We start from the raw sequence: 27,193 nt of genomic DNA, 5'->3' as shown, positions 1-27,193 counted from the left end.
GTGCTATGGCTGTTCCTATGATGTCTATATAAACCTCAAAATCATTTACAAATATTTATTAAATACCTCCTATGGTATTAGGGACCTTTGATAATACTCCATAACACTTGTGACTGAATTTCCCTTATCGCTGGAATTCAGTCTATGGCTGGAGAGACAGCTTAAGCAGTTAAGAACTCTTGCAGCTGAGTTCAGTTTCTAGCATCTGACGCATGTGACTTTACTACCTTCTATAGCTCCAGTTCCAGGGGATTCTATACCCTCTCTGCCTCTCAAAAGGCATACACACATGTTACACACATGCTACACACACATGCCACACACATATATAAGCAAAACCGAAATAAACCTTAAAAATTTTATTTAAAAGATCTTCAGCATTTAAAAAGAATAAGGACTAATGCAGAATTGCCAACACCTTATTTTCTAGGTAAGGGCATAATAACTGCTATTAATTATAATTATTTTACAAAAGAAGGAAAATTTAATACCAGAATATATAACCTCAAGGTTATGAAACAATAAAGCTACCATTATGGAAAAACCGACCAGTGCAGAGGGAATAGGCCTTGCTTTATGTACTTTTTTGGCTTCAATTTATTAATTTTTAGATGCTTAGTGCCCATACTCTAGCAGAAAATATTGAATTAATATAATGAATAAAATACTGAATATGTCTCTGAGTAAGTATTTCTGGCCCATAGAAAGCTAACATCCAGGGAACATGAGATAGGACACACCGGTGTTGGCAGAGTGGCAAGAAGAAGTATGGGTATGAGTTGATAGAATTTTAGTGGTGATTTTGCTAGACACCAGCCATTCCTAAGATTTTCTGTGGTTATTAGCAAGAATATCTTGCATGGAAACAGAATAGGAGTCAAGACAAGAAATAAGAAAATGAGACATATATACTGTAGGAGGACTATGTTACAGAGAGATTATCTGTCAGTAAGAACATTCTATATGACTCGAAAGTCGGTTATGAATTGCTATAAGTATAGGCTCTGTATATAGACAACACCTAACAATTATTTATTCATGCTGCACATGGTTCTAGGTTGCTTGAGCTCATTTTTATTTAATCACTACAACCCACTGAGGACGATTCAAGGGCCCTTCCTTGACAGAGGGTAGGAACTGGAAGTGTGCAGATATTAAGAGATTAACCCAGGGCCACAGTTAGCCAGAGACAGAGCCTGGTCTCGCCTGCACTGCCTGGCTTTATAGCTCAAGAGAACTCACAGACCCTTTCCAGCAGTGTGTTTCTCTGATGAGAAGAGTTGGTTTAAGCTGATGTTCACTTTGGTACTAAAGAGGAAATCTAAATGTATTTTAGTTATGATTCTAAAACTGTCAGAGAACAAAGTTTTTCTATTCAAAAGCTATGCAACCATAAACTCTTTGAGTGAAGTTTAATTTCTCCATCCCTAAATAGTGATAGCAGTCAATCCCTCTGTTTTCAGAAGGATTAAATGAGCAGAATGTGTTAAACACCTAGCAAGTGGCCAGGATTATAAAGAGACTTTAACAAATGTTAATTTATTATGGGTCATAAAATGACATTTCAAATTAAAATCAGCTTCAATATTAGAGGCAGGCTGAGAGCAAACAGATTATTCTTTGGTGCTTAAAGGTGTCTGTATTTACAAAATACTTCATAGAGCCCTGAGGATTATCTTTGCCATAGTTTTCATTTTAATTATGAACACGGAGCTCAGGCATCTCAGCCCCGGAAGAAATTTGCACAGATGTACGTTTTCAGCTTCCAAATGTTTTGTTCCCTGGCTAAAGATATAACAAGCTATGTCAGCAAACCTGATATTGCAAAATAATAGGAAATACTTAATCATTTAAAAATATATGCCAAAGAACAGAAAGGCCAAAGAATAAGCACACTGGCAGCATGAGATCTCCTTTACTTTGTAAAAACTGATAAATGACTTCAATTAGACAGATAAGATATAAAACCAAAACAATTCATCTCTATTTGTTATGTATACAAATATATGTGGAAATATATCTATATATCTATATTTAATCTCACTTTCTATTTTTTTTTTTGAGACAGGGTTTCTCTATGTAGCCTTGGTTGTCCTGAAGCTCACTATGTAGACCAGGCTAACCTCCAACTCAGAGAGATCTGCCTACATTGGCTTCCTAAGTGCTGGGATTAAAAGTGTGTGTCACCACAGCCAAATTTTGTTTAAAAAAAAATCAAAGAAAAACCAAATTGCGGAGAAATGTATAAACTATGAACTTATTTTGAACAGTCAATGTTAACCCCCAGTTATATCTAAGTATACATTTGTATATGTTTGAAATTTTCATTACAGGTTGTTATACTGGTTAGCTCAAAGTAGGTCACTCTGAAAGGAATTTGAGAGAGATCTCAATTTTAATTGAGTATTTCATTCAGTGTGATTTGATCATATTCACCCTCCCCTAACTCCTCCCAGATCCACTTTGTGACTTCTTTCCAAAAATACATTATTTTTCATTTTTTATACCCGCCAAGGCTAATTTATGCTTCCCATATATTGTTGGCTGTGTGGCCTTCCATTGGAGAGTGGTCCATTCATCAAGGGCTGTATTCTTAAAGAGAACTAACTCGCTTTGGGAGATTTTTGTTTCATAACCATCATTTTGCCTCTTTGCCAAGTATATTAATCATATGCTAGTTTTGGAGCAACATGCCTAAAAATATGAAGCAAAAAATGAACCTTTTTTATTCACCCATCATTTACTTATTTATTTATCACTCAGTATTTGTTGGGTTCTTTATTGTTGGAAAGGTAAATGAATTAAAATTTTCCCTGTGAATTGTCAGAGCTGATTTTCTAGAGTCCTGTGCCCCCATGCTGTCACTTGTGGTACAAGAAATGTATTGACATATTCTGAGATTCCTGCCCTTCTCCCTCTTGGAGTTAATATGGTGTATTAGTTTTGAACTCCTTAAAAGCAAATTCATCTCCTTTCTTCTTACCCATTGCTTTTCCACTAGAAGGAAGGCATGGGAACTCCCAAATAATGTTGCATGTGGGTTGCCATGGGTAGTAAGAACATGAAAATAGAGTCAGAAGAGCAGAGTTTCAGTTCTGATCTCACACAATCAGATGGACAATAGAGACAGCTATTCCCTCTTTCTGAACCTGGTGTGACTATCTTTCATCAAGTAATGAAAGCAACTCTACAGAATGGCAACAAAACTCAAATGGGACCAAAAGTAAAAAATCTGGGTCAATCACTTTATAATGGAAACACACATAATACCGTTTCTCCCAAGGAATCTGTGAGTATCTAGCAGGAAATCCCATTACACAGAGACAATTATGTGAAGATTCTCACAGAAAGTAAAGCTACATTGAGTTTCAAGAACACTTAGAAGCTTTAGTCTAGCCACTAAGTAACAGTTGCCCTAGTACACAAATGTTACTTCTTCCTAAAAACAATAATCGACCCACTTAAGCAAGAAGTGTCTCTGACCTGGTGTAGTCGTCTTCAACCAGCATGTGCTTTGGAATTGGTGAGTACCTTCCTGGAGAGATGGGCGGCAGGGAAGTTTTGTATTCTAACGTGCCATTGTTACCAGACAGTAGATGATTATCCATCGGTGGAGAATAAGCTAAGGAGTTGGGGAGAGAGAAAGAAATGGAATCAAACCTTTGATGTGGGTGATTCAATGTGTTATACTTCAGAGGATGTGTTGCAAATACAAAGGCTTTGCTGAATGCAAAAAATTTTCCTGTTCTCCAAGAGGGGTGAGTTGCTGTCTGTTTGCATTTCCCATATATAAAGCCCATGGTGACCTTTAGATTTGGAAAGATGTAATAACAGTTATATTTGTTGCCCAAGTTAGCATAATTAGGTGATGAGAAGAATTGGAGGAGAGACTCGACACATATTTTAAGAACGATGATTAATTTTCTGTAGAAGTGAAAATGCTAGCTTCTAATTGTAGGGCTCACATTCATTTTACATAATTAATATTCAGTTATCAAAAGCAAAAGGCTCCTAAGGAATACATTCTCCTACTAAGCCTTCTCTGCAAATATGCTAGACTTCCATCACAGGAATGTCTAGGACTTTTCTTCTGTTCTTCTCTAACCTATCTTCTCATTGACATCTCTTGATGGGGCTCTCTCCCTTCCTTTCTTTCCTCAGATCTGTTTTGTATGCCAAGATAAACTCTTGAAATCCAACTTCATCTTGTTTTCTCATGTTCTGCACTGTCACTATTGTTTGGGACATAGAACACATTCTCCTCTTGATCAAACTGATAAAACCAGTGTTTCTGGCATTGCACTACTGTTTTATTGAATGGAGTATCTCCTATTTGTGCCTGTTACCCCAGCTCAGACGTATAATTCTGAAGGCAGCTATACATGAAATCTCCCAGTGCTTTCAAAGATCAGAAATATCCCTTTTCTGAGCTACAAAACAACATTTCTATTCATTTGTCTGACTGTGTATATTGCCTCTTATTTCCAACATTGTGTTGCTAGTCACTTATGTGAGTTAGCTTACCCTTTTGTTATGCTGCTGAAGGCTGTGGCTGTATGTTCTCTAGAGTAAGATGGGTTCCACACATCTTACTTTACGAGTTATGTAGCACATATTAAATTACTCTAATCAATTAGAAACTTTTGTGTTCAGTGATAAACCCTCAAACCTACCTACTCTACTTTTCTAAATTTATTCAGTTCAAGTCTTTGAAAGTCAAAACTCTTTCCTACCCTAAAGTAAGGCTTATCTCAGCTTAGATCCTTCTTTGGGGAAAAAAAGAGACCATTTAGAGGGCAAGACATTTCAGAACCATTATTTCAAAAAGTAATAGCTAAGGTAATGGGCCTTTAGAGCTAAGGTTATTTAGCTCTTAAATTTTGCTCAAGAGAAACATCTAAATCTTAGAAAGATTCAACACTTACTTAAGGTGATGGCACTAATTAAAAGTTGGTCCTGAAGTCATCCCAAGCACACATTCACATTGGAACTCACAACGTTTCAAATCCAACAGGCTAACTTATGCCAACAGAAACACCCACTGGGTTTACACAAAAGTAAAGTCTTTCTAAATTTAGTTTGAGAGGACAGAGGAGTGCAAGCAAATCCTAAGTAGCAGTGGATTTGGTGTGGTCTCCAGAAGAGCCACTCACATTAGCTGCTGCCCTCGGAGTGCTGCCTCAGCGACTGCTACAGACAATGACTGATTAGTGTCTTGATTCTACAGAGCCTTAAAAGTTCAGCTAAAGATGAAAGTTAGGACGACGACTGAAAATAAATGGTGATTTTATCATCCCAGTGGCCAATCTCCTCCCCTAGAAGGAAGTGTAGAGCTATCTATGACTTGTTTTCCAACATCTGTCTCTCACTGTGCTGCTACGTGGATATGAACTAGGACAAGGGAATACATTGGCATGAGAGAACTCATGTGCCATGGGACCGAGAAATTATCTTCTGCGTTGCACCAACACTCTTGTAGTCAGCAAGAGTAAAATCACATCACTCTGCCCTTCCATTGGAGGGCCTGCCAATGCATCAAGGTGTCCTACCTTTAAGACACTAGCCGGGGTTCTGTAAGACAACATGGGAATGATACATAAAATATTTTCCCCGAAGTGTTTCGAGAAGCCTGACGTGAGTGAAATTGTAAGCGGAGGTGAAATGGCTTTGGTGAGGTCTATTCTGTATAACCGGCCGACTGTGAGATGACCCTGAGCACCGTACTTACAGTGGGTAATGTCAGGTGGGCCGTAAGGATCAGTCATATAAATGGTGGTGGGCTTGCCAACTTTTAGATAAACCACATCGGATGTGTTCTTCAGTATCGCTACAGCCTCTTCATGGGTCACTTCTTCTAAACTATAGTTGTTTACCTGAAAGGGGAGAAAGATGGAGATGAGAGTCAAACCTGTGAGGTGAAAGAGAACTACCCAGGCAGAAAGGGTGAAACTTGGAATTATGGCGTCAGTAAGATATCGGGTTTCAGTGATGAGTTGGGTACGTGTAGCATTCTTGATAGAACACACAGTGTAGGTTTTAACCAAAGCAGGTTAGGTACAGCCGTCAGTGTTACAAAACAGGGTCAGCTTTGCCTAACTCTCTGAGAAAGTGATTTAATGGAAAACAGAACAAGATTTCCAGAAAAAAAAATAATAAATGAGCTTTAAACATATTTGGTATATATATGGCTGGGTATGCATATTAGTGGTATAATTAATGATTACTGAGAATATGTGAGGGCCTTGGATCAGTTCCCAGCACTGCAAAAAAAGAACAAACACAAAACAACAGCGAAGAAAGAAAACACAGGAAGCATTGAACAATAATTAAAGAAGTCAAAAACACAAAAAAGATAAAAATAATTCACAAGCTTCCTCCTTTAATATATTTCTTTAAGTCAGTGTAACCATTTTGGACACATTATTTTGGAATCTGTTTTAAACGCCTAGAGTGACTGCAGCATTAATATAATTAAGCAACAAGGCTTTTCTTTCCACTGCTTTGCATGGCTGTAATGCTGACTTAAATTATCATGCTAGAATCCATTTAGTTTGCTCTTGCTCTTAATATACTGTAAATACTATTACTGTTATTGTAATACTATATACTGTTACTGCAAATAATATTGTGACAGATAATTATCTGGGCTTATCCAGCTTGGATGTTTTTAGTATAGCTCATACATACCACTTGTTAGATTCCACTATAACAGCATTTTTACAATTATTAATATCTGTTCTGAAAGTGCCCTTTGAAACTCATGTCAGCACTCAGTAAGTCCCCTCTCCCCATAGGGCTGAGAACTGAACCCAAGATCTTGTATGTGCTGTGCATACTCTTGGTTACTCATTATACCCTCAGCTATGAGTCTATTTTTTCTCCCAAGAGAAGAGTATATTCAAATGTGTCACATTTCTGTATGTATCACCAGCCATGCAGTCTTGCTCTTTACAAGGATAGGCCTATATCAAGTGTTACTAGAACTTCATAGCAAGAACACTACCACACTGGATGTGTGCACTACTTATTCATTTTTACTGTATCGCAACCAGAAAGATATTATCAAAGGAGAAATTGAAATACATGTTCAAAAAGTATAATATAAGTTTAGCTGGAGATACACAGTGAAGTATAAGCTATCCTGAACAACAGAGAAAACTTTGTCTCATAGAAGCAAAAATATATGTACAATGAGGTTTAACTTACAGATTACACAGAATAACAAATAATTAACAAAATGATTCATGAATAATGATACATTAAGGTAATTATAAAATTATCGGCCTCACCACCTTTGCACTCTTATTAAATCAAATAAGGGGTAATAAACTGCTTGCATGGTGACCTTGTGACCATCTGTCTGTCAACTGAGGTGTGAATGCAGTGATTAGCAAGAAGACCATACATGCTGCACGGGGATTCTGTGGTGAGCGATGAGCCATGTTACAGGTAGGCTGGAGACTGAGGCTGTGTGTGTTCATGTACACTGGGAAAACCAGAGCTACAGATGTGTGTGGCTATGACACACATTCTCTCTCCTCTGCACTTTCATCATGCAAGATCTGCAGCAAGCACCATTTTTCTTTTATATTCTTATAAATGCTGATGATCACAGTCATAAAGTATCTATACATAGCCCCAAACAAATGCAGGCACTATCCTATTTTATATGCCCTAACTTCTTGCAAACATGTTTACATCATCTGCAAGATAAATATACGATAAAATATATGTAAGTTATCTAATAGGTTATTGTGATGTTCCATTGTTTTAGTGTATGTCACTGTTCTGATAAGTGACAGGGGCAGAATCAAAAGCCAGGCGCTTTAACTCCAGGGGTCATTCTCTAACAAGCAATGCCACTGCTCCTTCAGCTTCCAGGTCTTTGCTCTAACCAACCCACACTCCAACAAGGTGCAGTTTGTGGAATGAATAATAAGGGAGTAGAACAATGGATAGGGAGTGAATGTAAAAGATCCAGATATGGTGAACACAGTTGATGATGGCAGACCATTAATTACAGAGGAATAATAAAAATAATAGGGCTAACATTATTCAATATTCTCTGTCACATATTTGGAGAATGTGGTTATATATACTTAAATATATTTAGTTAAAAATATATATACTTAACTATATATACATATACTTAAATATATTTAGATTAATTTTTTAAGGGCATGAGTGTTTGGCTTAGACATACTTGTATACTTGTGTGTATCACACACATGACTGGTGCCCAGTGAGATCAGAAGAGGGTATTGAATCACCTGGAACTGGAGTTACAGATGATCTGTGGGTAATGAACTCAAAAACTCTGCAAGAGCATAAAGTCCTCTTAAGGGCTGAGCCATCAAAGGTATATACAGCAAAAGGAAGGGGGTTTACTACACCTTACTGTCCTTTGGAAAATCTGAGCTTTGGTGACTTGTTTCTTTAAAGGCAGTCCCACTTGTGACCAAAGAAAGAGACCATGCACAGCAGCAGAAAATATGTATGGAGATGGATGTTTGCTCTAAACACTTGGCTGCCCAGTTAGGGATCCCTGAATGTTGAGATCACATCTCTAGAAACATCTGTCTTGAGAAAACAAAAGAAGGACAGATTTGTGGAGTCACAAAATGACAAGAGTGGTGAATCAGTGGGATCAGGTGACAAGGGGCAACAAATGTTTGCCTTGACAAAGGCTTATTGTCTTTCTCCCCTGGGTGCAGAGAGCACACAGCTTGCTTGATTATCAGTGGAAAAAAAGACGGTAAATGACTATTAAATCCTACCTGTGACAGTCTTTAAAGTGGGAAATAGATTGTAAAGATATACTTCATACAACCAAGGAAATATTCAGACAAGAATGAGAATTAAGTCAATGGCAGGTGTAGGGAGATGAGCGTGAAAGAGAGGATATTGGTTAGATAAGTGTTAGCTTAAGATACTGGCATCTTGGTTGATTGTTTTATTTGGTGACTGACCAACATGAATTTTGGTCCTGGAGCAGGTAGTTTATCATTGGCAATAGAGCACAGCCATAGTAATAGGACATGCATTAGAGGCTGGCAGATGGCTCCTGGGGTGGGGGTGGGGTAAACGTGTTTGCCATGAGAGCCTGGTAACCTGAGTCTGCATCTCTAGAACTCAGGTCAAACTAGACGTAGTAGTAGTTCAAGCCTCTGAAATCCCAGAAGGTACTATAGGCAGATGGGGACAGACACAGGAGAATCTCCAGATGTTTGGGAACCAGCTAGAATGGCTTACACAGGGGCAAAGAGATCCCATCTCAAACAAGGTGAAAGGACAAGGAAGGTTTTGTTGTCCACACGCTTGCCACTGCATGAGCATGCCTGAACACATTCTCTCTCTCTCTCTCTCTCTCTCTCTCTCTCTCTCTCTCTCTCATACACTCACACATGCACACACACACACACTCATACACACAGATTCTCACACACAGACAGACAGACAGACACACAGCTACACACACAGACACACACCCAGCCGACACAAGCAGACACAGACAGACAGACACACAGCTACACATACAGACACACACCCAGCCAGATACACCCAGATACAGACAGACAGACAGACACATTCACAGACACACACACATATACACACTCACACACAGACATACACAGTCACCGGGTTTCCTTTCACATCGTCTAAGATACGAGCTCTTTGTCTTGGAGGTTACCTTTCTTTACTTTGGAAAATCTCTTTAACCTTCTAAGCTTCATTTTGTACTCTACAAAACAGGAATGGCAGCAGTCACTGCCTCAAAGGGCTTTTGTAGTCTATACTGGTCTATGGAAAGTGGCCGTAAACTAAAATACTTAGTGACGACTCTTAACCTTGTTACTCTTTATTGTCATCATCTACCTCGCTTCCCAGGAACCTGGATTTCTTGGCACAGTTTTCTTGCTGATCATTTTTTCTGTAAACATCTGTGAACTAATGAGTTCATTTAGGGTTCTTCTGATGAGGCTTCTGTGTGGTCCTTAAAAAAAAAAAAAAACCTGGACCAAAAAGTCGTCTTTTGTGCTGAAGTCATCAAAATTGTTTTTCACAAAGTGGTTTGTTTGGGTTAATTATGTGTGTGTATTATACTATAAACTCTCAGCATAAAGGGCCTACAGCTGGAGAAGATTGTGTGCAGAGAGAAGAGACACTGCATTGATTGGTTAGCTGTTCCTGTCATTGTTTTTCATTGTCTTTTGAGTTTTTCCTTTGAATGTTGCATCAAGTATTTGACAGTCATGGTGAACGCTGACCAACTGGCCTTCGGGGGAAGAGAGGATACCTGCTTAAGGGAGATGTTGTCTGTGGGAAGCCCGCCATGGAGGGGGGCATATGTGCAGCCTGGCCTCATACTTGCAACACTAAAGAGGATGGAGGCCAAGACCCAAGACTGAGAAGCTGGAGGTAAGGAGATGGCATGGATTGGAGCATCATATTCATGGTGGCACAGCAGCCGAAGAAGGAGTTGCTGGGGACCCACAGGGAGGGAGCCTAGCCAGTTTTGTGGAAAATCAAATTTGTGTGAGCAAGCATCTCCATCCATCCTAGTATAACAGTGGGAGACTGGAGGGTAGGAGAGGCAATAATGAATGGGATTCTGTGATGTAGGCTCTGCATACCTGACTTTTTATTTGCATGCATCATTATTCATGTCTGGGGGAAAAGATAGGGACAATGATTAGGGACAGAGGGTTACCGACAAAGGCAGCACAGGAAATGTGTGACTTGGAAACACTGGAGAAAAATCCTAAACTCTATTGCTAAGTTTTAAAAAGGAGACAAAGCACTTGGTTATTAGATCATGAAATAAATTTAGAAGATCAAACCAATGTAGTATTATCATTGATAGGAAAATGAAATACATGACCTCAGGGGGAAAAAAAACCTCTACAGTGTATTGAAATAAACTGTTTATGATACAATTTATTCTGCATTAATAAACAGGAAGTACATGGATACAATTATCTTGGGATAATTGGCATTTTCTTTGTTTCAGTGTTTTCAGCAATGAATATGTGTTAGTATTTTTAGAACAAGATTAACTTGGGCAAAACAAAAACAAAAACTTAAATAATAGTGGAAAAAGGTCTCACATAAAGCAATCTCAGGAGCAATGTGAACGGAGTGATAAGGAAGGCTGTATCTCATGTGCAGCTTAAACAAACTAGAAACACTAAGCACGAGTTAAACTTGGTTAAAGCTGTGCATTTTTTAGGAATGGAGGACCTGCTCAATTCTAGCAGTGTTTTGGAGGGGATTACTTTTTTTGAGAGGAGTTGCAATTATGCGCATCAATAAATCACAGCATGGAGGCTTCAGCGTTTCTCAGGTGATTTCAAGAGTGACCAGGTTGGCTTTAGGATTTAGTTTCCTGATTTTTCCATCACCTAAGACCTTTACCAGAGGGTCCAGGTGTCAAACGAAGATAATGCTTGCGTGCATTTGGTTGTTTGTGTCTATGAGGAAGGTGTGATACCATGAACTTGCAGAAACCCTGTATAAAGGAAATGCTATGCAGACAGAAACCAAGCAATCATCGGCAGGCATCGAGCTACCGCTGAGCCTGCTGCTGGAAATAGCTCCTTCCTGGGTAGGACTGCTGTCACCCCCTCCTGTGCTCCATGCCTACTCCTGCAGAACCTCTTCCTACCTTTAACTGCCTCAATATTTTCAAGGGGAATGACAAAATCATATTCTTTTTTTTTTTTTTTGCACCCTCCCATGTGAAACGTTACAAGTACCGGGCACTTAATGAGGGTTGAAACGAGCTAAATATGCTGTAAAATAATGATTGTGCCATGTCCGGAGAGATCAAAAGTCCATGTTTTATTGTAAGAGTGGGGAGGCTGGTCTGAGTCCCTGTTTTCTATTTGTGTTAATTAGAGAGGTTAAAAAAAAAAAGCGGCTTGAAGGTCATACAAGCCACAGTGCACATTCATTGGATGCTCAGTTTGTGCCAGGTGGGCTATAAGGAGGAGAACGTCCAACAGAAAGAGAATCCTGGGTCAGCTGCACATATAATGCACAATCAGTGCTCCAGCTGGACGAATTTTCCTCCCCATTAGTCATGCGTTTCTTAATCCTTCCTTCTATAAAAGGAGAAAGAATAGAACATGGGAGGGGTGTTTTGATTGATTGAAGCTTCCTCCCTAGTGCTGGTCACCAAGTGTACAGGGCAATGTGAAGGCTGGGGCAATTCATGAGGCATAAGAAAAAATTTTATTAATATTTATCACATTTATGTGTATTTCTCATGTAGAATATAGGAACAGAGTATCCTGGTTAGTTTTTTGTTAACTTGATACAAGCTAGAATCATTTGACAAGAAGCGACCTCAACTGAGAAAGTATTCCTGCTAGGCTGGCCTGTGGGCAAGTCTGTGGAGCATTTTCTTGAATGATTAATGCAGCAGGGTCTAGCCAGCTGGGTGGGGGTGATGGGCATCCTTGGGCTTGTGGTTCGAGACGATGTAATGAAGTAGGTCGGCAAAAGCCACAAGGAGCAAGCTAGAAAACAACACGCCTTCACAGCCTCTGCTTCTGGTCCTGCCTCCGGTTTCCCACTGTGTTCCACTTTCCTCTGGGATAGAGTGTGGCATGGGAGGTGCAAAAAAGTGGCAAGATGAAATAAACCCTTTCCTCCCGAAGTTATTTCGGGTCATTGTTTAGTCATAGCAATAGAAATCATAATTTAAACATAGATGTGCTATTTAAAGTTATTTACATGTAGAGGCAACTTCTTGTCCTTTACTAGTGGGGTGGGCTAGAACAATAACTTTAGGCCTCGGCAAATAACTCAGCGGTGCAATGCTTGCCTTTGCTATTCAAAACCCTGTGTTCAATTCTTATCACCACAAAACAAACAATAAAGCAAATCAATAGTTAATTTTTATAAAACTAGTAAGTAATAAACGGAGAGGCGAGGACTATAGCAGTGATAGATCAGTGCTTGAACTTTGAAAGGTACCACACTACTGAAGTAGGATATAATAGCTTACTGATACAGTCGTTGCATAGCATCCACACACCTTGGTTAAATCTCCAGGGCTACAAATAATAATGAGAATGATATTTTTAATAGTACATGCTAACTGTAGAGAAAGTTTCATAAGCAAAGTTAATGCTCTTAGTATAAGCAAAATGAAATCAACAGGAAAGATTTAATCCTTAAATAAACCAAACCAACATGGCTGTGTTGATTGATAATTTATTGCATTTGAGATAAACTAGAAGGGGGTCTAAGTGATAATTATCCAGATGTTTCTTGCTTTTGAAAGTGCTTCTAACTGCAGAGGACAGAATGTGAGGGCTGGGCTACTTCAGATGCCCTCCAGGTGGCTACAGGAGGTCACTCAGTGATAGCATTGTTTTGCAGTGTGACCACCAGCACCAGGGCCACCCTCAGGAAAGCAATGACATCAGGGGAGAGGACTCAGGTAGTGTTAGGCCAAAGTCAGATTGGTTCTTGCTTGGGTCTCATGAGAGAATCATTCAGAAAATAAACCCCAAATGAATATGACACTTATCTCAGAGGTCCTGATTTGCTTATTTGGGATTGATTGAAGACTGGGTATTCACCATGTTCAAAAGCTAACCATGAGATTCTAGTGTACAAATGGGACTGACAACATCAAAGAAACTGATGAAGAGGATAACTTCAGGGCATCACTCCATAGGCCTGCATCTCAACTCACAATTTACTAGTTTAACACTATTGGCAGTTCTCTGAACAACAACTGAGAAGAGCCTGGACGTGTCCCAACTACCCCCCAAGGACAACTGTGAGGAGTACCCTAGTTTTTCTACGCAGAGTCTGAGTTGTGGAAACATGGAAGTGGCAAGCTGGTGGAAGCCTACAGTTCATGGTGCTTACTAAGGTGGATTCCCACCACTTGTGACTGTCCTGTTCTCAACCAGATAATGGCGATATATTTTCATTGTCTTTGATATGATTTTGTTTGTTACTGATTGTTTGAATAAAACCAGGCAGTTTTATAAATCTACCAAAAGTTAACCAATTTAAGTACTCACAGCCAATATTTATTCAGAAAACTGTTGTTTCTCATCCTATTCTTCAAACCCATATACTTTATCCTCAGCTTAGGAAGAAAACAAAGGGCCTCTTACTCATAACACAACCCAGAGTGTGCTCCAATGAGCTCTAGCTGTGACTGTTTTATAAATCACAGCTTCATATTTTAACAAAAGTATTTCATGATAAGTAAGGTTGAAATGTATAGAGTAAATTGATGTGGGAGGTTCTTCTGTCTGTGTGTTGTTTTTATTGGTTAATGAATAAAGAACTGCTTTGAGCCTATGGCAGGGAAGAACAGAACTAGGCAGGGAAATCTAGGCTGTATGCTGGGAGAAAAAAGGGCGGAGTCAGAGAGAAGTCATAGAGTTGCCCCCAGAGATAGAAATGCTGAAACTTTGCTGGTAAGCCATGACCTCGTGGTGGTGCACAGATTAATGAAGATGGGTTAAATTAAGACGTAAGTGTTAGCCAATAAAACGTTAGTGCTAATGAGCCAAGCAGTGATTTAAATAATACAGCTTCTGTGTGATTATTTCGTGGCTAAGTGGCTGGGAACCAACAAGCGGCCTCCTTGCTACAGTAGATAAAAGCATCTCTTGATTAAAGTACTTCACAGATCTTTAATATGCTTTTTGTATGCTGATTTTTACATGTTCATAATATCATTTTATATGTTCTTTTGTTCTGTTTCAGCATCCTTTTTATATGTTCATTGAGGAGACACAATGGGGTCACATGCAAGTTTCAGAATCTCCAAACCTAGTAGGGCTTTAGATTTCTTTCAAACAACAAAAGAACAAGACTAGTATTGAAAAACACACACTGGGAAATGCTAATCTAAGGCACTGATACTATGGTAAAGAGACCAAAACAATGACCGCAGATGCACCTGTTTTGCCTAAAGTGATCTGGTAGAATTAGTGGGTCTACCTGTGACTGATACATAGTTCTTCAAAGTTTGACTCCAGTGTTTTCCCACTTGACTCCAATGTCTTGATTAACCTTCCATTTCCTACTTCCCTTTTAAGGAAAGAAGATGAATTCATTCTCCGTAAAAGTGTATAAATTCTCTTACTGACATTTTTTTCCTTTAAATGTCAAGTAGAGGTTATAAGGGGGAGAGTGTAAGATTTCAAACCTTAAATTATAACATGACAAGGAGCTTGACAACCAACAACTAATGCTCCTGCCGTAAAAATGACAAGTGATGTCAGATTTTAAAGTCTCTGGTATTATGCAGAAAAGGTAAAAAGGATCACATTTCTATAATATATTTGGCTTTGAGGAGCGTCTTGCTAAGGCTTAAGAAGAAAGAGTGTATGGAAATATATGAAAGATTAAAAAAATCCCAAAACTTCAATGTTGCCAACTTTCGACCATCTGTCTCAAGAAATTGAAAACTGAGTAATAATCTCTTCACTCAGACTTCAACAGTAAGTTCCCAGTATCATCCACAGACACCTGCTCTCAGTGGCCTTCAACTAATCAAACAAAAGGATCTAATAATTGTAGCAAAGGACATTAAGAAATGTTAAATGGAGAAGCACAATGCCTACCAAGTATATGGGCAATCTTGAAACATGAGAGTGGCTGGATAGATCTCATTTCTAGAGTCCTATTGCAAAGCAGGCAGTATAATTCTTCCTTACAGCATAATTTGTACAAAACTCAGGTGGTACAAGACTGCCTAGGTCTTTAAAAGTGGAGAATAAAATAGAAAGGAACCCACAGTTATTTTAAGTGAAATTTATTTGTAAAAAACAGAAATGAATATGTGATAACATCTACTTCAAAAATGAGCAAAGAATGTGTCAAAGACTTAAAAGACTGGGCAGGGAAGAAATGGCAATACATGTAGAGACATATGAAAGAGGGACTAATCCTTGCCATTTCTATGGGGCAGGACTATGAATAAAGGGAGAAAATTATAGAAAATAATTTTTGACATAATGAGAAAAATATACAAAATGCATTTAGAATCTGGCAGGAATCATTGGTGTGGTATTAAATTCTTCACCCTTAGGAGTCCCTATCAGAAGTGAAATAACACTTCACACAGTTGCTTTTCTGTGAGATTCTGGGGTTCCAAACAAAGATGACATTTCAGATTTAAATTCTGAAACATAAGAACTTTCTCACAAGGAAATGCACACTCTCTAGTGTATGGATCAGGAGAGGGCCACCATGCGGTCGTCATAGTTGTGAAGCCAAAGGTGATGTTAATATGACTGTGATGCTCACCCTCGCAAGGCTGTAGACTCACCTAGGGGAAGAGATTGGAGTCCTGGAGAACTGTGGCTATGTGGCCACAAAAGTTCAAGAAAATTAATAGAATTTAATATAAACTCATTTTTATCGGTTAACCATTCTCAAGAATTTGCTAAGCAAGCCCTTTGATTGAACCATAGCCCAATGTGGAGTTTCTTTTTGGGGCCAGTGAGTTTAAAACACTCTGAGTGGATAAACACTGGGGAGGTTTTTTCCCAAGGAATGAAAGAAGGAAGTAGGGTAAACAGCTTCAGAAAGAATGGCATATTTAGAGAAAAATATGCAGTGTGCTGCAGCTGGTAAGTCACAGTCTGAATCATGTGCACTTCCTTTTGGGGGAGAGGAGTGGGATAGCAGGAAAAAGGGACATTATTAGTAGGGGCTGGACAGAGGGATAGGAGAGCAGGAATAGATATTTAGGGGACTGAAGTAAAATAATTGCTGTTTAGGGCAGCTTCAGTACTTTTTTGTTTGTTTGTTTATTGTTTCTATCTCAGGGTCAGTTTTTTTTTCTTTCAGAATATTTTAAAGTGAACCATTTTCTTTCATTCCCGGATTCTGCTTGCCAGTTGCCTTGGAAGTACTAATTATGGTTTTCCTTATATAGGACAGAAGGGACCTATTATTGTTGAAGGTTCCTTTTTTTTTTTAAACCATTCATTCCTTAAAACTTAAAGCAGTGAAGAATGATGTCATAGCTATTTTTGTAATCATTTTATTTACAATGACTATAAAAATTATCATGGAAAAATACCATAACATCTGAAAAATTCTTTGGTACAATTATATGGGTATAGAGGCCTTTTTTTTCCTCCTAGAATTTGAAAATAAGTCTGTAGATCTAGGGCTTGAAGAAGTCAGTGGACAGATTTGGCATGATTTAACAATGGCATCGGATGAAGGAATGATGGCAAAGTTCTATCTACACTCCTTGTATGTCAAAGGTGAAGCCTGTCCTAAGACTGCCATTATTTGGAAATGGAAGTTTCTACTTCATTTTCAATGGAGTACTGTGTTGGAGATGGTTTCACACTTTACTCTAATGGCAATACTTCAAGGAGCAAAATTTAAATTATGGGCAGAAGTTATTCCTATATCAATTCCCTAAAAATATTTTTTTTTCTAGTTTGAAAATGCAGCGTCACAAGATCAACTTTGAGGTCTGAAGCACACAAAGAAGCAGAAGGTTCAGAGCTTCTGGAGAATGAAAATAACGGTGACTTTAGGTGGTCAAGAAATTGGAAACTCTGAGTTGCAAGTTTGATATTGGTGCAATTTTTTTTTTTTTTTTGCCTGTTCAACTTGACTGGATGCTTTCTCAAAGCAGAGGTCCTTTCTAAATAGTGCCTCCCCTTTGGGAAATGGTAGTTGGGTGGGATACTTGCTGAACGACTAACTATAGCAAGCAAAGGGAGGAGGGACAGCACTGATTGACAGATTCCAAGAAAGGAATGCCATCTCATGTTCAGGAAGCAGTATTGTTTGAGGTGATGAACATGGATAGACAATCAGATTGCCTCAACTGGAAAGCCAGTTCTTTCCACCATTAATGAAAGGATCATGGCTATGTTACTAAATGTGTCTAGACCTGTTTTTACAGGTTACCTTATAAAAAAGTATAAGAAGTTTATGAAACTCAATATATACCATATATAGAGATGAATTCAGTTCAGAGGTATTTGAAACCACAAGTTATACCACAAGGATTAAATAGAAGCTCCCTGGAGCCTAGGGAATTAAGAATAACAAACAGAAAACTTCGAAGCTTCACCTCCCACTTTTTAGAAAGTGTAGTAATAAGGGCGGCGGGGCTGCGTCCCTGGCACCCCAGCTGCCTGCTCGGCTAGCTGATGCCGAAATAACAACACACAAACTGTATTCATCCAAACACCGCCTGGCCCATTTCTATCTAACCTCCTCTAGGCTAATTCTCACATATTAATTTAGCCCATTTCTAATCATCTGTGTGTAGCACCCCAAGGTGCGCTTACCGGGGAGATTCTAGCCTATGTCCATCCTGGGTCGGAGCTTCATCCCAGGAGCAGGGCATGGCGTCTCTCTCAGGCATCTGCTCCAGAGAGGAGAGCTGTCGAGACTGACCTCACTTCCTCTTCCTCCCAGCGTCCTGTTCGGCCTACTCCTCCCACCTATCTTCCAACCAATAAAATGGGCCAAGGCAGTTCCTTTATTAGCCAATGACCTTCCTCCATCAAGAAAGGAAGAGGAGATAATGGTTCCTTGTAGATATGGTCATCTTAAGCAGCTAGACAGGAATTATGAGGCTTGGGAGCCCTTGGAGTTTTGGATGAACCTTTCATCATAATAGACGTTTTAACTCCTCTGGGTTTCCCTGGTAACTCGAGGGAAAAGAGCCTCACTATTTCTTCCTGAATATATAAATTCCCATATGAATAGTTGGGGGCTTCAGGACTTTGTTGAGGCCCATTAAAGGAAAGATACTTCTTCTTGGTCAAGACCTCTGGCTTTGGGTAGAGATGACATTCTGATCTCGTTCAAAGATTCAAACATAACATAGTATTATTGTCTCCTGTCTAAAGCAGAAATCCTGCTGAACCTGTCAATCACCTAGTCAAGAGACCACTGCTCATGAAAACCAGCTCATTTGAGAAGATACTAAAGAGATGGGAGGAATAATTATCTCCTTAATGAGAAAATGTATTTATCTTTCCCAATAGCCCTTCCCATGATGCAGCAGCTCACTGAGACTTCAAAGGGTTGCACTGCTAAGTTTGCCTGCTTTTTCTCTTCCATCTTTATGTCTTGTTTTTGTCTAGATACTGGACGAATGTCTAAGTATGTTTTCCCATTATTTCTCTAAAGTTCCTGTTTGCTTTCTTCAGTACAGCTGCTTTCTGGTTGCCACTGCTGCACAGGTATGCACTGAAGGTTAATGGAGTTCAAGGTGAAACCCTAATCTGATAAGGTAGCTAACAAAGAAGAAGGAAAAACAGAGTCAGTCTTTCTGTCAGCAAGGGCACTTTGAGAGGGTCTGTGAGTAGCAATCAATGGTGGCCGTCTGCAAACCTTGAGAAGTGCCCTCATAGAAATGAAATAACAGTGTTTGGGATTCTGAGGAAACATATTTCTGTTGTCTAAGTCAGCTAGTCCAGAGTATTTTGTTACAGCTTCCCAAGCTAAGACAGTCACCCAGTGAGCAAGAAGAGCCTTATGGATTTGCACACGGCTTTGCTGGGATCACACTCACCATTAGTAGTCTGTCTCCTACTTGCAACCTTCCATCCTTCTGTGCAGCTCCACCGTCTATAATTTTGGTTACATAGATGCTGTTGTCTCCAGGAATGTGCTGGTTCCCCACCCCTCCAGCAATACTGAAGCCTAAACCTAGGGGGAAAGGAAGAGAAAACGAGAAGCAAAGGCTATTAGCTATACAACAGCAGCAGAAAACATTTTTAATAAGCTCATTTTTCCCCTAAAAAATGGCAGCTAGCATTCTGTTGAAACTGACTTTGCTATCCAAATATTTGAAGAGCTTATTGACTTTGGCCAATGAAGCAAAGATCATTTAGTCAATCCTATGTGAATTTCAATTTTGTTCTATCTGAAGACTGGACTGCTAACCACTACTGTTCTCCAACTAAAGAGTCCATGACGAGTAACTGGTCAGAACAAGGATGCAGCAAAGGATACTGCTTATTCCCTTTGAGGTAAGAGTTGGGTTTTTGTGTTGCGCCAGGAGAGGCACAGGTGCAGTTGTTGACTGTTCAGAGGCCAGGGCTCATCCCCATGACCACTGCTACTCTGGTACAGAGAGGAGATACTTCCTGATGCTTCCACTAATGTACAAGAAAATGTCTTAATTGATGATTTCCTTTGTTTCTTTAATATAATAAATTTCATGAAACTGCCTTTGCCCCGGAACATGGCATTTGGGGTAACCTAAATTCGTGTCCCCAGGCTGCTACCACACATACTTGACTACAGAATAAATCGCTTCTTCTCCCCTTTGAGGTGAGAGTTCTATGTTTATATTGACCTGGGAGAAACACAGGAGGTATCCTTGGTTGTCCAGAGCCCAGGGTACATATTCATGCTCGCTGTTACTCTAGAATACAGAGAAGAACCACAACCACTTTGGGTGGAGGACAGCATCTGGACCATCTTGATTGACATTTCAGGATAAAAAGTACAGTTAGAGGGGCGTCATTCAGACTGTGAGATGAACCAAGGATACACTGGGTGTTTCTATGTCACCATTTCAGGAAGCTGATGAGAAAATGACAAGAGATGCTATTTCTAAATTTCTTCTTTGGTCATGTTGTCATATTTTTAAAATTTCTAGCAACTGGTGTTATCAACTGTTAGGCTTCAGACCTGGGACAAATGGCCAACATGCCTACTTAACACATCAAAGCAAACCTGGCCCCCAGGTTCTCCCTGCATCCCCCAGTCCCTACCTGTTACAGAGCCCTTCCTGGCTTGTTACCCCTACCATACCCTAAAGTTCTTTAGCCCAGGGGCTAGGCTGCTTCCCCCCTGCCCCCGCTTCCTTTCCCTATATAATCCAGACATTTTTGGTTACCCCTCTTCTTTTTGGACCTCCTGGCTGCTGCAGCTGGTTCCCCTCTCCCTTCTCTCCCCACATGGCTCAGGGTCATGTCCACTCTGGACTCTCCCACGTGTCTCTGCCTCCGGATATGCTCTCCCTTTTATCTGAAATAAACTTTTTTTCTTTACTATACCTAGGAAGTTATGTCTTTCCTTTTTATTATTTCCTTTTTTATTCACTAACTGATAATCAAGCTATTAACTGATTAATCACCCCTGTATGCAGCCTTATGAACAAAACTACCCAGAAAAAAAGCTGGGTCTTTGAACAGAACCTTCTTTAAGACTGATTAACTGAGTGGAACTTCAGTGATTGTGGAGGGATTTGGAATGTTTCGAGTCTGAAGACAAAATACCTTGAGCTCTCCTTAGCCCTTACAATAGCCATTTATTGTTTTTCTCCATACCTTATCTGACAGCTCTTGACCACTTGATGATTCATTTGGGATGTACAAACAAACTCGTGATTTCCATTGGAATGAGTTAACGTCACAGATCACTACCTTATACCAACCCCAAAGCCAAGAGGGTCATCAGATAGCATCCGAGGTCCATGGCAGAACTTTGCAGCTTTATTGTAACCCACCTCCCCATGCTTCTACCAACATATTTAAAAAGTGTCTTAATTTCTGACTTCCTTTGTTCTGTTAAAAAAAAATCATGAAATTGCTTCTGTGTTTGGATAGGGAATTTGGGATAACCTATGTCTGTGTCCCCAGGCCACGGTCACCCATACTTAGCAACAGAATAAACCATTTGTTTTCCCCCTCGAGGTGAGAGCTGTACTTTTGTGCTTACAGTCTTAAGAATAAAAATTAAGATGCCTTTACTTTACTTTTTGGTTTTTTTTTTTTTTTTTTTTTTTTTTTTTTTTTTTTTTTTTTCGAGACAGGGTTTCTCTGTGGCTTTGGAGCCTGTCCTGGAACTAGCTCTGTAGACCAGGCTGGCCTCGAACTCACAGAGATCCGCCTACCTCTGCCTCCCGAGTGCTGGGATTAAAGGCGTGCGCCACCATCGCCCGGCTTTACTTTACTTTTTATAATGAATGGCAGAATATAAGATCATTTTAAACATGGACTCTTGTACTTTAAAAGACGAATTTTACTCTGGTTTGCAAAATGCTTATTTTCATTTAATTATGCAAAGATACAGCAAGAGCAGAATTATCTACTGACTATGAAGTAATAAATTGTAAAGTGGTGATTGACAGACCCTTTGAGATCATGATCCACTATATATTCAGTAAAATGCTTATAGCATATATTCTTGTCTAGAAATATAATTAACTTACAAGTTACTAAAAATCACAGAAAGAGAATAATCAATTTCCAGTGAAGTTAAACACAGAGTGTTGTGACTTTCTTGGCTTAAGAAAAATTTTAAAAAACATACATTAAATAACTGACAAAGCAGTAATAATTTTTGGTACTTTATATAATAATGGAAACATATAATAATGGAAACATACTTTTATAAACATTAGCTCTCTTTCATTATGCTTTTGATTATTAATACAGAGAAAATTATATATATGTTCTTAAGACAACATAAATAATGGAAAAATGATGACTTAGTAAATTAAGTTATACCCTGGAATTATATTAAAAATGTAATGGTTTTGTTAAGCAAACTATAATAGTTGTTAAAATAAATGGAAAATGGATTCAAATTGATAGGGCAATTAAAATAAGCATTATATAATTTCCTATTGAAGTGGGTAATGATTTTTCATTGACATTTTGAATATATTTGTCTGAACCCTGAATATATTTGTCTGCCTAGGACGTAAAAGAGTGTGCTTTCTAAGCCATGACCAAAGAATACGTAAAATGCCTGTATACTGGCTTTTCCTATGAACTTTAAGATGCACATTAGCTCCTACTGTCCAACACGGCAATTTCACTGGATAAATGAGGGTAAGAACATCTTAAAAACATTCTTCAACCCTTTCACTGTCACGAGCAGTCTACTGCATTTGTAGCACAACAGAGGTCATTCCAAATACTGTACAGAGAAAGGTTAAACACATACCCAGGGACTCTGATTTACACCCACTAGGTGAGCAATAAATGCCAAAGACAATCTTGGTTCCTGAGAGCTATGGAACACATTACCACCATAAAGAAGATTAAGTCCCTCAAAGAGAATAACTATGTAGTTGACATTTGGAGTTGAAGACAGCACCAACACCACGAAATCACTATAAAAACTGTGCACATAAATACATCAGCTGAAAGCTCTTTCCTTTCTTTCTTTCTTACTTTTTTTTTTAAGATTACGTTTATGTACTTTTTGTCTAGTGACTCTGCTGAAGGCGAAGTCAAGCACTTTTAATATAGATCTCTGAGACCCAGAGACTCTGTCTGATGGTTCACAACTAAATATTTCTCTTATTTCGATGATATATGAATAGGTACCAACCCACACTTACTAAATACCAAGTATTTTGCAGGCATCATTCTTTTCATGATTCTTATGTGTCTGTTGTCCAGCCTGTCCTTGAACTCATGACCTTCCTGCTTAAGTCTTCTGGGTACTGGAATGACAGGTGTGCATACTATGTCTGGCCACATTCCAGATAGTCCCTTAAACATGGTACATAATGTGAAACTTATGTGTGCATAAAGAAAATACTTTTACTTATACACAGAAGTCTCAGTCTATATTTTAAGATCTGATTCAGTCTCTTTTATCCATTCATTCCTTCAATCATTCATTCATTCTTCCACACATTAATTCATTCAACCAACATCTCCTCAATACATTCTGTGGTTTTCTTTTAGCATTTAGCATAGAACAGTCTCACATTCTTTATGAAGTCAATGTTGAACTTGAATTCCTAATCCATCTTTTTCTACCTCCCAGTTAAGAGGATTACAAGCATATGTTTCAATGCCCATCCATTCTACCAATTATACAGCCAATTTCTGCCTATTGCATTCAAGAAAGTTATTCTACTATATTTATCTTGGCTACCGCAGATAGAAATTGGCTAGAGTACACTTTCTTAAGGCCTTATTCAAATATCAGTCTCTCTAGAAGTCTGAATCTGATCTTTCTATCCAATATTGTCCTTTACTATATATTCCACTGTGATATTTAGATTTAATTGTCCAGGTGGTACAGTTCACAATCACCTAGAAGAGCAGGCCTGAGGCAGCGACCTCCACAGGAGCAGGTACAAAGGAGCAACCACTAAGGGAGCAGGCTGGAGCCAGAAATCTCTGCAGGACCAGGCCTAAGCCAAGGGCATCTGTGGGAACAGGCCTAAGCCAGCAACCTCCAACCGAGCAGGTACAAGGGAGTGACTGCTGAGGGAGCAGACTCAAGGAGGCAAAGACCTCTGCCAGGGCAGGCCTGAGCCAGCAACCTCTGGCCCAAGGCAGCAACCTTAGCAGGAGCAGCCCCAAGCAAGCAACCTCTGTGGGAACAGACCCGAATGACCCCCAGGTTTGCAGAGCGGCACCCAGGAGCACTGAATAACACCCAGGAGCATGGAGTGACCTCTAGAACACCAAGTGACCTCTGGGGTCACGGGAACATTGGCCCTGACTGCACCACAAGCAGCAACCATCTCAGTCTTGGATCCACTGGCACCTGGAAGATTGATCACCAGAGACACAGCCCCAACTACACCAATTAGAGGAAAAGGTGGGTAGACAAGATAAGAACACAATCACCTAGAAAGAGAGTCTCATTGGGGAATTGTCTAGAATAGTTTCCCTTTGGGTATGTCTGTGGGGCGTCATTTTGATTATGTTAACTGATGTAGAAAAGTGGACAGTATTATTCCTTAGGGTTGGGGGTCTGGATTCTATGCAAGGGGAGAAAGTGACCTGAGCACAACAGACATGGGATCATTCGTTGCTCTCTGTTCTTGAATAAGGATATAATATCATCAGGTACTTCAAGTTTCTGCCACTTTGATCTCCCTGCGATGACGGACTATAACCTGGAATTTTAAGGTGGATAAATCTTTCTCCCCTGAGGGGCTTTTGTCAGGGCTTCTATCACAGTTATTTAAAGGAAACGAATCTATCTACCCTATCACCATGCCCTACCTTCCATTTTCTCTTAGCATTTACTATTTCGTTGTAATAAGTTGCCTGCGTGGCATTCCATTTGTGAGACAGGCTCTGTCAGTGGGCAAGGCTGGCCTCGGATTCTTGGGCTCATTCAGTCTTCCTACCACAGCCTCCTCGCCATCTTTGTCTCTTGCTACACAACATCATATAATTTTTATAGTTTATCTTCTTGGTGAAAATCCAGGCTCTACAAAAGACATGGATTTTTGTTTTATTTTGTATAAATAGAGAAATGCTGGGCATGGAAGTTTCAACATGAATACAGGCTCAGTGGGAGAAAGAATAAATTACTGTGAAGGAGGAAGAGAGGCACAAGTCTCTGAAAAAAAAAATCCTCCCTCTAAAGATGACTGACTGGTGGCTCTCAGTTAGCTGGGGGTAGATAACTGGACAGTCAGTGGAACCAGTGAGTATGTGAGGCCCTCCTCTGCTTTAGGAGAACTTGAATCAGCTTTCTACTTTCAATTGAGCCCCGAGTTTATAGCAATTGTAGAGGAGGAAAAGGGCAGCAGCAGAGCCGGCGTCTCATCCCGGCTTCTTTATCTAACAACTGTGGAAATTCGTTTCTCAATTTTCTCATCTGAAATAAAAGAGTGGACTTCTCTATATCCTATAGAAATTGACACATAATAGGCTCTGGATAAATCCAATCCCCTGCCTCAATGAGCCCCTTAGGTTGCTGAGAATATCAGACGCTGTGTACAATGGAGCTGGATGTGTAGAGAGAGAGACAGAAATGTGGCTTGCTAAAGGCGCTGGAAAAGGATCAACAAACGTTTCGCATTTCAGCTTCATCTGAGGCTGAAGGAGAAGTCATGAAAGAGGATGCACCTTTGACACCAGCTCTCCCTCTGGATTCCAGGTGCACTGAATGACATGGACACACAGCACCAATAAAACCCAGCTCTCCTGAATTTGACACAGAAGTAAAATTGCTAGGCAAACATGTATTTGTAGTGTGATAAACTATATCTACCATGGTAGTACAAGAGAATTACAAATATTTGAGTCAGCAATGCCAAAAATGCTAAAAAAAAAAGCCACAAAACATGGCTTTTAAGAAATGTAAGCTCCGATTGATCACCATTTTGAAAAAGAAGATTTCATTATAAGTACATAACTCTAGGCCATGAAATTAGTCAACCCTAAAATCAATCCCATGGAAAGACTTGGTAGTGCTCACCATTATACTACCCACTCTGACCATGAAAACAAAAACATTCCTGTCGATGCTGGCTACATACAAAACAAACACAGAAAACTATACAATCAAATCACAAAAAGAGGCAAAATTAACAGCTCTTCATGGGTTCCAAAAAAGGATAAAGATATGCCAAACTCAAACAGCTAATCCCCTAAGTAATTAAAAATATGTTTGACAAATATGGATATGCCCATATGATTTCAGGAGTGTATCTACTGTGTAAATCTGGATTCAGTACAGATTTTTGACATATTCCCAAGTTTACTTCCTTGTACTAGCATAGAAGATGCAGGTACAGGAAAGGCACCCAGGAAACTTGCTAATGCCTTTAATTGACCTGTTCCCATACAGAACGTCTCCTGCACTGTATAAATAGAGAAGGCAGTGAGGGGATCTCTGTTCACGCTTTCAGCGGTTGTCTGCCTACACTGAGGGGGAGGTGTCGGTGAGAGGTGGGGGCTGAAGCTGAAGTCTTGGCAGCATAAATTGATACTGTGGTTTAGAAGCTCAGAATAAAATAAAATACTTAAAAATGATATATGATCACAATGTTCCTATACATTCCTTGTGGGTGCAAAGTGCTGGGTTTTGTGATAGCTGAGGACCATTCAATAACTCGCCTCAACATCCTTTCGTGTGACTTGACTCGGGCAGCCCTTGAGGGCTTCTCTAAACAATTTGATATTATTAAACAGCCTGGTTCTGTCACAGCTTACTTAAGATCTGTCAGTGAGGGTGTTTACTGCTTTACAGAAAGCACTACTGAGATTCTGCACATTCTGCCTGTGTTTTTTTTTTTTCTTTTGAATGGAAAATACTGAGTTGGTCCTGAATTCTGGCTGGCGTGTCTTAGAAAACACCTACCCTCATGGGCAACTTAATATTTGAATGCACACATGTGCCAGTAAAAATGAAAGAACCAAAAAAAAAAATAAAATAAAAAAAAAACCCTGACCCCGTGTGTCTGCTCAATACTGATAACAGACTATTTTGACATCTC

The 27,193-nt window shown here is 39.5% G+C and overlaps 1 protein-coding gene across 23 annotated transcripts in view; it reads right to left on the bottom strand.

Moving 5' to 3' along the window:
* The window catches only part of Dlg2 (discs large MAGUK scaffold protein 2), a 1,645,338-nt gene that overhangs the window by 393,948 nt on the left and 1,224,197 nt on the right, over positions 1–27,193 (bottom strand). For all 23 annotated transcript variants that reach the window (XM_041643707.1, XM_041642302.1, XM_041642110.1 and 20 more), the window contains 3 exons: positions 19,544–19,680; positions 5,729–5,873; positions 3,484–3,622 (listed from right to left, as the gene is read on the bottom strand). In XM_041643707.1, the coding sequence (XP_041499641.1) occupies positions 3,484–3,622; positions 5,729–5,873; positions 19,544–19,680 (421 nt within the window). The remainder of the gene's footprint in view (positions 1–3,483; positions 3,623–5,728; positions 5,874–19,543; positions 19,681–27,193) is intronic.

Source organism: Microtus oregoni, unplaced genomic scaffold, assembly GCF_018167655.1.
Source record: "Microtus oregoni isolate MIOR12 unplaced genomic scaffold, Mior012 000000F_ref0000247, whole genome shotgun sequence".
Classification (NCBI taxonomy): domain Eukaryota; kingdom Metazoa; phylum Chordata; class Mammalia; order Rodentia; family Cricetidae; genus Microtus; species Microtus oregoni.
This window is presented reverse-complemented; position numbering and strand designations above follow the sequence as displayed.